This window comes from Lytechinus pictus, chromosome 7, assembly GCF_037042905.1.
Source record: "Lytechinus pictus isolate F3 Inbred chromosome 7, Lp3.0, whole genome shotgun sequence".
Classification (NCBI taxonomy): Eukaryota; Metazoa; Echinodermata; class Echinoidea; order Temnopleuroida; family Toxopneustidae; genus Lytechinus; species Lytechinus pictus.
The window spans coordinates 7814937-7827158 of record NC_087251.1 but is presented as its reverse complement, the minus strand read 5'-3'; the positions used below and the strand labels follow the sequence as shown (position 1 = coordinate 7827158).

At 34.7% G+C, this 12222-nt stretch overlaps 1 protein-coding gene across 3 annotated transcripts in view; it reads left to right on the top strand.

The window, feature by feature from the left end:
• LOC129265045 (uncharacterized) overlaps positions 1 to 12222 on the top strand; it is a 64515-nt gene extending 52293 nt beyond the window's left edge. For all 3 annotated transcript variants that reach the window (XM_064101832.1, XM_064101833.1, XM_064101831.1), the window contains 12 exons: positions 326 to 386; positions 902 to 1091; positions 1721 to 1941; positions 2419 to 2499; positions 4117 to 4285; positions 4941 to 5073; positions 5608 to 5718; positions 6105 to 6227; positions 6951 to 7097; positions 7511 to 7699; positions 8954 to 9136; positions 9712 to 12222. In XM_064101832.1, coding sequence (XP_063957902.1) covers positions 326 to 386; positions 902 to 1091; positions 1721 to 1941; positions 2419 to 2499; positions 4117 to 4285; positions 4941 to 5073; positions 5608 to 5718; positions 6105 to 6227; positions 6951 to 7097; positions 7511 to 7699; positions 8954 to 9136; positions 9712 to 10266 — 2163 coding nt within the window. In that variant the 3' untranslated portion in view covers positions 10267 to 12222. The remainder of the gene's footprint in view (positions 1 to 325; positions 387 to 901; positions 1092 to 1720; positions 1942 to 2418; positions 2500 to 4116; positions 4286 to 4940; positions 5074 to 5607; positions 5719 to 6104; positions 6228 to 6950; positions 7098 to 7510; positions 7700 to 8953; positions 9137 to 9711) is intronic.

Sequence of the window (12222 nt, the reverse complement as noted above, 5' to 3'; positions counted from 1 at the left end):
TATCTTCGTTATCAGGTGTATATTCTTTATATTTGGTTTATTTGAATATTTATGTCATTTATATTTTCTGATGTTATGTTTTATTTATTGTAATTATTGCATTATAAATTTTGTCGGATAATGAATAAATAAATGAATGAATGAATGATAAAAGGGAGAAACGAATGTATATATCCCTTATTTCGTACAAACTGTTTTACGTTCCCAAATGTCATCCATGGAGCGAAAGCATAATCAGATATCTATCGACTATTTGCATCGACATAATTATTTCATTGAGGTTTAATCTCGAAAGTCTACATTTCAATATTTTTATTATTTGTAGGGTCCAGTGAGCTTCAAAAGTGGAGATAGAGTGGGAATAACTCAAATCGAACAACTTCAATGTGAGTATAAACCTCCTATTCTAAATCAATAGGTATGCCGTATCACATTTTAAAAAATGTTGATATGTTATCATTATCCTCATTAGTTTCATTATTTGTTTCAGCGACACAAACCCATTTGAATTAAAGTAACACATTTACAGTTTCATTATGATAGAACCATAGTGTATATTAGGTCTCTCTGTACACTTTGTTTTTGTTTATAATACCTGATAATCACCTCTTTCACCAATTATTTTGTTACGCGTTTAAACGTAACCTTACGGATATCATCGGGCGGATCCAGGATTTTCCAAAGGGGGGGGGGGCACATTTTCCCCAGGAAAAATTTGACCAGCAAGAAAATAAGTCTTCACTTTCAAAGGGGGGGGGGGCTCACTTCTTTTCAATGGCATTTTTACATCACAAATTTTAATTGTGCCTCTCAAAAGGGGGGCTCGGGTCTGCTTTGCCCCCCCCCCCCGATCCGCCAATGGATATCCTAATGAGCCTAAATTTGTTAATTTCGATTTCAGTGGGCTGCAAGAGTAACCACATTCAGATTGACTCTACTTGTCTGACATTGAACACTGACAAGAAGACGTGGTCATTGGCCAGCTCGACATGCAGTCTTGCTGGTGATCGAACCTTGTTTACCCCATCATTGGACGCCGTGGAGGACCTGTTCGACGTCGTTTTGGAAGAGGGTGTGACGACCACCAGATGGTACGATGTCCTTGATCGATACTTGAAGAATTATATTGATGGGTAACGCAGTTGCATAGGAAAATATGGGTTGAACGTTGTATATTTCATTGATCATTTTGAACTTTTTAAGCATAGGAAACCGAGGGAAGGGGGCTGGGATCTTATTTGTGTAAAAAAAAAGAAACATGTCCACATGGTACTAGTTTGTAAAACTAGACACCAAGAGACACCAATTGGCACACGATTATTCGACTCCAGTGAGACTTGTGTATAGTGATCATCCAACAGAAACATAGATTGTGGCCTTTATCGGCAGTTGAATGCTATAGACAAGATAAGTTTCCTCCATAAAAAAAAATCAGCGAAAATCGGTCAAAAGTAACAGTAGTAGTAGTAGTAGTAGTAGCAGCAGTAGTAGTAGTAGTAAAAGTAGTAGTAGTAATAGTAGTAGTAGTAGTAGTGGTGGTAGAAGTAGCAGTAGTAGTAGTAGTAGTAGTAGTAGTAGTAGTAGTAGTAGAAGTAGTAGTAGTAGTAGTAGTAGTAGTAGTAGTAGTAGTAGTAGTAGTAGTAGTAGTAGGAGGAGGAGGATTAGGGAATGGTCATTAAAAACAAAATACAGTGATAGTTGTTTGATTTCACACATGCAGGTACATAGGTCTCTTTGTTGATGCTAATGGTCAGTTTAGCGATGTAAGCGGCTCCTTGAATCAGTCCGAATTAGAAGCTTTTACAGAATCTCTAAGCCCGTGGTCATCATCATCATCGAGTGGCTGTGCGGTCATTGATCTCAATCCAAGTGAAGAGAACAGCAATATCGTCATCGTAGACTGCGATGAGATGTACCCGTACATTTGCTCAGAATCCACTAGTAAGCTACTTGACAATTCTACCATAATTTATCTAAAGTAATATAAGATTGTGACATGTCAGGGAATGGGAGAACAGCCGGGGTAAAACACAGCACAGTCGTTGCTTAGCTATTTTTGACCCCTGTCTGCTTAGTGAAGTAAAATAATTGGCGACAATAATTGATTGTACACACTTCGTGTTGATTATTAAATCAAGCCAAAACGTCCCCGATTCATACATGATTTCACCGTAAAATGCAAGGGCAATCCAAGTTCATATTGTGATTTAAGTGTGCCAATAACGCGAATGGCGTCTTTTACAGAAGGTGATTTAAAAAAAAATATCTCATAGTCAATCGCAAAACATGTCCTTGTATACTATAATCATGAATTTGCATAAAATGTTATTATCAGTTGTGGATCACTATTTTAATAATTCGTATTGTTTCTCATAACTTTACATTTTCCTGTTAATTTTCTTACTCTTCATCTGTCAGAATTTCTCGAGCAAAGATTAGGACTTTATGACACGGCGGGAGATGTATTAGAATGGAATTCAAGAGCTATTGTTTGGCCAGGTAAGACAATTTAGTTAAACCGCTTTCCCATTGATTTCTGGTCCTAAAGGTGCCTTTACTGTAGGATACCAATTTATTCGAGTAGGCTAAAAGACATCTATTGTTATTAATAAACCGTAAAACGCTTTTTACTCTATGAACCTTGTAGTAGTTGTATAACAATTTAAATAACTATGCTTAATTTATTGAGAATTGAATATTAAAGATTAAAGTTTGATGTTTGAGATTTTAGATATCTTTCCCAAAAAGTTTGATGGCAGTGCGTGCAATTACCTTTAGTCGTTGGCTAGCTCATTATCGCTGTTTATTTAATGATGTGCATAATCTATATGTACCTTCATGTATGATCTACGTAATAATAACCTACCTCACTCCTTAGTAGATTATTGTAACCTAATTGAGCACAGTTATCCTACTAGACAGAAGAAAGGCCAACAAGTAAATCTTCCAAGAGTAAAAACAACTCAAGGACAATTTTCACTTTCTTTTCGAGGTAGCGATTTCTGGAATAGAGTACCAGTTGAAATAAAATTGAAGAAATCAATAAAAGATTTTAGGAATTCTCTAAAAAGTTGTTTTCATAATTTCACACCACCAAACATGTAAGTCTACAGTATATGATTATTGCAATTAAGATACTTTTTTTTAATGTTAATGATAACCCTTTACAAGGAGTATATTCGAATTTATTTCTTATCCTTCTTAAATGTGCGTTTTGTAATGTTTGTGAGGCCAGGCTCGACTAACACCTGTGCTAGTTTCTGGCCCATTTACCTTTTTTTTTAAATATACATGTATGTGTAACTGTTACGCAATTTGTTTCATAACCTGTAAACATGTGAATATTTTTGGTAAATAAATAATCAAATCAAACACTTGTTTAAATCGTTTAAACAACTGCTGTAGGTTTCATATTGTAAACAATGTTGTATGTTATTTTTGTTCACCGTTTGTTTTTATAAGAGAATAATATTGCTCCGAGAAAATGGCTCAATTTTCTGGTAATTATGTTACCATGGTTAAATACTACAATATCATGAGAGAACATACATACTTTCGAAAGGTGTAATGGTAAAAAGTGAGGGCCAGGTACAAAGTAGGTACACAGACTTCAAAAAGAATTTTATAGACCATGTAAAATTGCCCAAATACAAACTTCTTTTCATGAAATATTCTTAAAAAATATACTGACTAAATTTCTGGCACAGTAACACAAAGCCACATTTATACGAATACATTATACTGGTATGAAATATTCTAGGAAAATGCTACAAGTATTATTTGACTGGTCGTGCTTAAAAGGACTTGTATGCCTAATTCCCATTCGCAGTTTGAAATGAAAACTGACCGAGTTGGCTTTTATGCACCCTCTCCCCTTCTATCTTCTTTTCCCGCTAATTTTTTCTTCTCAAAATATCTTTGCCTCTCTCCTCAACCAAGTCCTATAATTTAACACAAAATACAATTATATTTTTTCGGAAATTTTAATCAATCAATGAATGTATTATTTATTTATTCAAATTTTCATTTATTCATTTGTATATATGTTCATTTACCTATCCATTAATTTATTTATTTATGTATTAGTTTCTTTTTTTGTTTGATGCTATCATTTAGGTACCGGTGAACCTCCATTAGATAGAACCCCTGAGGTTAACATCGTAATCGTGAATGTCTACGAGGGGATTGATACATATCTTTATATCATCATGTGTATACTGGCTAGTATTGGCATTCTCTTCGCTATCTTCTTTCTCGTTTTCAACGTTAAATACCGTAACCAAAAGTAAGAAAATTATATTACTAATTCTTTAACATAATGCAACGATAGTAAAAAAATATAATCTTTGTCATTATTGATAATGATTAGAGCTGACATTTTATAAATTTCTTGTTATTTTTCTAAAATCGTTCTTGGGTTTCTTCAGATAAGTCACACACACCGTATTGAACATCGTAAAATATTATTCATTTTTTTTATTTAAGTGACGTCCCGAGAGAAACGAAATGTGTGGTGTATTTCTTAAGGTCTCATGACTAACACAAGGCCTCTAAACATCTAACGACTGGTCTACGATCTAATTGGAACAAATCGCATTTTACTTTTGAAAATATGAACGAAAAGCTTCTTTTTATTTGAGGTTCAAATTAACTATAAGAATACTAAAATAACGATTTTTTTGTAATGGCAAAGTCTTATTTTAGAATAAATGCCAAATCAACGTTTGCTACGTTTTATTTCAAAATCGGGTCGCAGATAATTGCAAGTTATCTACGTAAGTGATGCTAAGTCCTAGTGTATGTTCTAATTGCATACGGACCAATATAAAACCCAAGGCGCTCCGTTATATTTATTTTTCTTGTCTTTTATCACATTTGGTACTTGGTGACCTATCGCATTCTCATTTATATCCAGTCATTATCATTTTCATTTCATTCAGATTTGTAAAATTATCAAGTCCTAACTTGAACAATCTCATTATCCTGGGTAGTGTCATGGTGTATTCATGGATCTTCCTTTACGGACTTGATGGAAATTTAGTAGGGTCTCAAACACATCAAGCTGTGTGCCAGGTCAGTAAAAAAAACATCTTGCCATATTAATCTTATTCCCACGAGTAAATTTAAATAGGAAAAGTGTAAAGTGCGCGTTAAATTCACTCCGAGTTTAAAAGACGGGGATTCCATTTCGTCTCGGAATTTTTTTACTTGAGTTTCAAGTATCAAATTAGTTTTTGTCAAAGTAACTCGGATAAATTACTTTCGCTCGAAGTGGAAGTGACTCCGAAATTACCCCCATTGCAAGTTTAATTTTACTATGTAGCAATAGCGATTACTGGAATGTAAAAAAAAACATTCTTAAGATTTGGTTGAAAATAATGATTTTGACCAAGAGTGTTACAAAAGAGATGAATACAAATAAGACATAAAACCATCAGGTTATTCGCAAAGATTGGCAATGGATTTCACACATTATAATTTTGATATAATTTGAATGAAACATGCACACATCCTCGACCTCGTGCAACGCCTTTACACCCTCACGCACAAGGAAAACAAATCATAAAACTATATACTTTTCATGTTGTCTTATTCTCATGTCTTCAGCTTCGTAACTGGGTGCTGTCTATCGGGTTTGTGATAGCTTTTGGAGCAATGTTCAGCAAGACTTGGAGGGTCCATCGTGTGGCTACTTTTAAGATCATGCCAAGGAAACGGGTAAATCTACAACTTTTTTCAGTCATGATGTTTAAACCAGAAAATGGGTAGTCTTTATTGGCAAGACCATAAAGATAAAAGAAATTCGAAGTCTATTTTTTTTATCAGAAAGGTTCACATAAAAAAGGTGTTGATAATATCAGTTATCACAAAGTCAAACACATATTTTAAGTTACCATCGCCACCTTTGCTAATTCTTAAATGACCACTTTATTATAAAGCATACAATCTTTTCTATTTGTTTCCCATTCACGGGAGCAAGTTAATCCTTACGATGCTTCTTCAGGAAAAAATATTCATTTAATAATTTGTAAATGAAACCATTGTATTCTTCATTGTCTTGTTTGAAGTAGAGTTGTTAACTTATCTCTGAAATTTTGTTTCAGGCAATTCGTGATACACAGCTATACCTTATCATCCTCTTCCTCGTCGCCGTGGACTTCGTAATCCTACTTGTCTGGCAGATCGTTGATCCTATGGTCCTTCAAATCAGGGATTTGTTTCTGATGGTGAGAAAGTCACTATGAATAATGAAGATGTCGCGCAGAGAATGTAAATAGAAATGTGATAGCTTTTTAGTTTGGGCAGTAAAATGAAACTTTTCTGCTTTTTTTTTTAACAAAAAGGTTTATGAAAAAACAGCTATAAGCATGATAAGAATTTTTAAAAATGTTTCAATAAACATTTTTTTTACCCTGCCGTTGTACTTTTCTTAGATAATACATTTTGTTGTTACAGTAATGTTTTTATACTATAATAGGACCCCATTGGAAATAAGCCTCTCGGCTTAATTTCATTGGTCATCCTGTCAAGGTATTCTTCCATTTATTGTTTCATATATCTTATGATATTCTTGACGAATAAAATCAATCAATTAATCAGGATAATCATATTCAAGTGGGAACAATTCTAAATTTCAAGTCATCCATTATATTTTCTTCTTTCTACGTGTTGAGATGACTTTTATATCCAACACTTGACCACATAGAATGTCTTGAATTATGAAGTAAAAACAGAAGATATCAGATCTATGACACTAATAAAAACGATGATCTTGAATGAAAGGGTTATAAAAAGGTAAAAAAGATTATTTAATGTCAGCTTACCCTTCTAAAAAGTGGTAGGAAAAACCTAGTCCTTGAAATTCTGAAAAAGTAAGTCTTTAGTCCAAGGCATTATGATTTGTGGGTTAATAAATAACGTCGTTTTTTATTTTGAATGTATTTCCATAGAACGATCCGGATGATGAATTTGTAATGTTGCAGCCCTATGTCAAGTATTGTCATTCTACCTACCAGACATACTGGCTTGTTGTTATGTACATCTATAAAGGAATCCTTCTTCTATTTGGTACATTCCTTGCCTGGGAAACAAGAAAGGTAGGTCTGCGTCAAGCGAAGAGAAATCAAAGACAGATCTTTGTTAGTGGACGTCACATTGTCATATTTTAAACTACCATACAACAAAATGATACACTGTTTTTTTTGTGTGTGTCTTTTTTTTTTTAGCTGTTACGCAGGTTATCTTTTCCTCAGATACGTTTGTTTTAGTATATACTTAACTGTTTTCCTAACCCAGAGAGCTCCAGCCCGCGAACGGGCCGGAGCTCTCTGTGTTACTGTTTTCCCTGTTATACAAAATAATATTGTTTGATACTGTCACTTATCAACAGCATCCGCACATATTAGGCAAAGCTTTTATTTTCTTGGCAAGCTATACCAACCGATTTTATTTGTATCATTAAAATCAGATCCTATACATATTGAATAATTTGATTGTGTTTTTACATCAGGTGAAGATACCAGCGTTAAACGACAGTAAACTAATCGGCATTAGCGTCTACAATGTGTTCATACTCTGCGCGATAGGAGTGGGTGTCAGCTATGCCTTACGAACAGAACCAGCTGCTCTCTTCATCTTTCTTACCTTCGTCGTGTTATTCTGTACCACAATCACACTTGGTGTCGTCTTCGTACCAAAGGTAACCTTTCTTTTATGGTGCTATCCTGTACCACAATCACGCTAGATTTTATCCCGGGATGTAATCTTCGTATCAAAGGTTACCCTTCTTTCGTGGTGTCATCCATTACAACAATCACGCTAGGTCTTGTCTTTGTTTAAGGCAACCTTTCTTTTGTGGTGTTATCCTGTACCACACAGTCACGCTAGGTGTCGCCTTTGTACCAAAGGTGACCCTTCTTTCGTGGTGTTATCCTATACCACAATTACGCTAAATGTTATTTTCGTACCAAAGATAACCCTTCGTTCGTGGTGTTATTCTGTACCCCAAACAGTTTATAGTGTCGTCATCGTAAATCATTCTATTCAGTGTCACAATCACCTTGGGTGCGAAAAATGTTACCCCTATTTTCTGGTGTTATTATTTTGATGCCACAAACGATATGAGTTTGTGTCAGTTCATCATATACCAACGGCATATTTCATGGAGAGTTTTTTTTTCTGTAACAATCACACTTGGTTTCGTCTTTGTGCCAAAAGGTAACCTATTTGTCATGACATTATTATTTACAATTATACTGGATACCGTCTCTTACCAAAAGTAAGCCTTATTGTCTTGTGTTATTTTCTTCTTCAATCCACAGAGTGTCATCTTCCTATCACATTTTTATTTTATTTCGTGACGTAATTCTTCTCCACTCTCACACACATCGTCTCTCTGAACCAATAATAACACCCCTTCCTCACAAGATGTCTTCTAACCTAAGAATGATAATGATATATTCGTGCTATCTTTAGAACAAATAATACATTTCAAAAACAAAACATGACAGCTTAAGAGTTAGAGACAAAAATATCATGTTTGATATTATTCTTTGGAAGAAACGACCAAGCAATGTTTAGATTATCAGATCTAATCTAAGACTCTGTAAACGTATAAAAGAGATATGGTTCAACCCACCCTCTGATTTTTGAAAACCCCCATGCGTATTTATTAACCATGTGATTATGGACACAAAACGTGAAATATAAATCTATATTATTTATTATTGAAATTTGTGTAGCATTAATGTGTAGCATTATTTTGTCTATAAGGGAAACGAAATTACATCATTAAATCACTGGATGATGATTGATAGATGCAATAATCTAGCATGAAGTCCATTTTTATTTTGAGTACCAGTTTTCAGTAGTTTGTTTATGACCTAATCGTCTGCTGTCCTGAATTTCGTTTCCATATGTATACAAAATCTTGTTCCATTTCTCTTCGTATCAGATAATTACAGTGTACAAGGATCCACTAGGTGAGAATGCTACGGGTAAAAAGAATCGAACCAGTGGATTAGAAACCATTGACATGAGATCATCTACATGTATTGACAATGCACCAGAGCCATCAATAGTGTCTTCTACTGGACCATATAAAGATACTCAGAAATTACAAGAAAAGGTCGATATGGTAAGAAGGTGATCTTGTGTTTTATAGTTGTGCAATGTTGAACATTATTTAAATCTTTTCTGATGTTTAGTTAATCCATGGAGAGCTCCATGATCATACCCTATCACAACGACCCCCTCATTACTGGTAGTGTTCCTTGATAATTGATAATTCTCTTGGCATGCCGTTTAAGTTTTTTTTATAGGGAAATTAGATTTGAACAATATATCACTTAATGTATTCTAAATATCCATTCAAACAAACATGAGGGAAAATGATGTTCTCCAAGGTGTCATTTTTTAAAAGATTTGTTGTCCTAGCAAGTTTTCACGTCATAGATCTCAAATTATTTTTCATTAGACGGTTCTAATCTTTTAGATATGAAAATAATACAGTCAACAGTTACTCGGTTCTGTGTCTATATCAGAGTGGCACTAACCGCAAATTTTCCTCTCCAAATTTGACAAAGGACAGTTCCGTCACCTCTTCCAATGACATCGAGAAATACATTATACATTATTATGATAATGTGTAAAACTTCTTCTCCTCGTCTCTGCCTGACTCTTCATTATTATCACGTTCTCTTTCCCCCAAAGCTGGAAAAGCAGTTACAAGGTACGAAGGATCTGAATGCCATCTTAAAGGATACTGATGATAACATGTGTGGCTTATGGTGCTGCGGTCTCTCTTGCGGCTGTTCTTACAGACATGGCTGTTTTTATTCAGATGAAGATGATGACTCTCTTCCTAGATATACCATCAAACAAGAAGAGAGTTCATCAGGTGTTTTCACCGGGAACCCCAAACCCAGAGGGCAGACCAAACCTACTATGTCTGCTGATGACCAAGCGCAGGTCGCGGTGGAATCCAATGCCGTTGATGTGCAAGTTGGTATAGAAAACGGTGGCTATGTTTCAACGAGTAAAGACGCAAATGACAAGGAGACACCTCCCTCGCCTGTCTTGGGTAGCAAAGATTTGTCAAAGACAGTATCTGATGCTGCGGAAGCCTCCCCTAATAACATGTCTACGTGGCAGTCATCGTCGGATTTATTTGGACTGCCCTGTGGTGAGGGTTCAGTGGAAGCTTCCAATGTAAGAGTTATAGCAGAGGATGATACGCCCTGTAGCGATGGTGAAGATGAATGTTGACTACTCTCTACTCATGTACATGAATGCACAATCGTGTTCTTGACACACTATTACAGACGGAGTCTGTCAAAAAGAATTGTATTTTACACAGGAAACTCAAATCTGCAGGATATTGATGATCTTGACTTGTTCAGTAGACTTAAGTTATAACAGATGTAAGAACTGCCGAAAACCAAAGCACACCTGCACTTTGTGAACTATTGATGAATTTTTGTATAACATTTACATGTTTTTATATGCAAATTTAAGCATCGACTCCCCTATAGAAACTTCAGGCCATTGAAAACTTTACGCTTCCCATTTGAAAAACGGAGAACATCGTCCAGACGTGTGGGTCTGTCAGGTTTTTTTCATTGGGGGGGGGGGGGTTCGAACGGTGTGTTCCTTTTAGTTTTGTTGTAACGTATGGTTGTTAAATATAATTATTATCACTTTCACTATTAGTCAAGAAAGGTTACATTTACTTTTTAACATATAGGTGAAAAGACGAAACTCTACGCCTTAACATACATGGAGGTTTATTGTGGTATCGAAAAGAATGCATCTGTATTTCAAATTCTGTACCTATTTATTATCTTATGCTGCTCTAAAGAAAAGGATCTCGTTTGAGATGTATATGCTATACAGGGTATATTTTATTTCCTATTTTTATAACCTGAAATTCAACAAAAGCTGTGATGATTTAAAAAAAAAAAATTGTAATGTCGATTGTCGCTAAACTTAAAACTTAGGTTTTAATGTTGAGTTTAAAATATGCATATTTTTTCGAAACCTCGTGCAGTATTTAAATGCAAGAAAGATGCTGATGCTTTTGATATAGTCAATGATTCTACGCAAGTATATGGGAAAGATGTGCCTTATGATAGGGTATATTTTTTTAGTATAAAAATTCATATTTGGTGTTGGCTAGTATCAACTTTAAAAAAAAAGCATTCAAAAAAATATACTGGAAAGGGGGATAAGTCATGTGCAATGTAACTGTTTGAAAATTGCAAAGCAAGAACTCACATCACCAGAGTTTGTATGACATCACCACCTTATCTTCGATCAGTACTTAAAGCTTCATTGTATACTATAACTCTTTCGTTTATAGAAGTTCATCGTTTCATGACTATTCTTTCAATAATTATTCATTTCGTAAGCCAGCAAGAACACTAAGAAGCGGAGCTTGTGAAGAGCATAACGCCGAAATGACTTGCCTTGTTCTAATCGTATTCATTATATTAGTATCAACAGACATTTTAAGTTTGAATTATGCTTGTAATAAAATTGCATGTAAAACTTTCGAAATGTTTATGTACGAAATGTTAAATGGCTGGAATTTTACGTATCTTTGGATTTCGTGTTTTTCTTAACCATCTGCAAACATGTAACAAGCAAGATTACAAACATGAGAACAAAATAGAGGGGGATCTTAAGGGGTTTTAACTCTTACCCATGAATGTATTAACTGTAAAAAAAAAATGGATCCTTGATGACTCCCCCTTTTTTTGCTTCATTTTTTTCGGCGACAATATCGCCAAGCACTCCTTCCCTGAAAACCAACAAAATAGACGAGTATTCTTGTCCCGCGCAATATCAAATGATCAGCCTCTGAAATAAAATTTCATAATAATCATTTTCCATAGTAATAGCAATTATCTATAACAGGGTATTTATGTAAATAGTTTGTGCACAACATTTTTTACCAAGGTGTATACATTGGTGTGTTGTTATATTGGTGTTCGGTCTTTTCTTTATTTTCAAACATTCTTGCCAGATGATTTTGATGCCTCTTTGGGGAAATTGTGGCAGTATTGTGTGAACATGTGTGATAACACGGAGCTGCACTTAATACTTGTTGGTGTATGTAAATTAAGATGTACTCGCACCAAAAAAATGCTGTTTGTATACCACCATTCCTGAAGATATTTATATTAATTGTATTTTATAATAAAATCGCCTTTGCAAAATTCA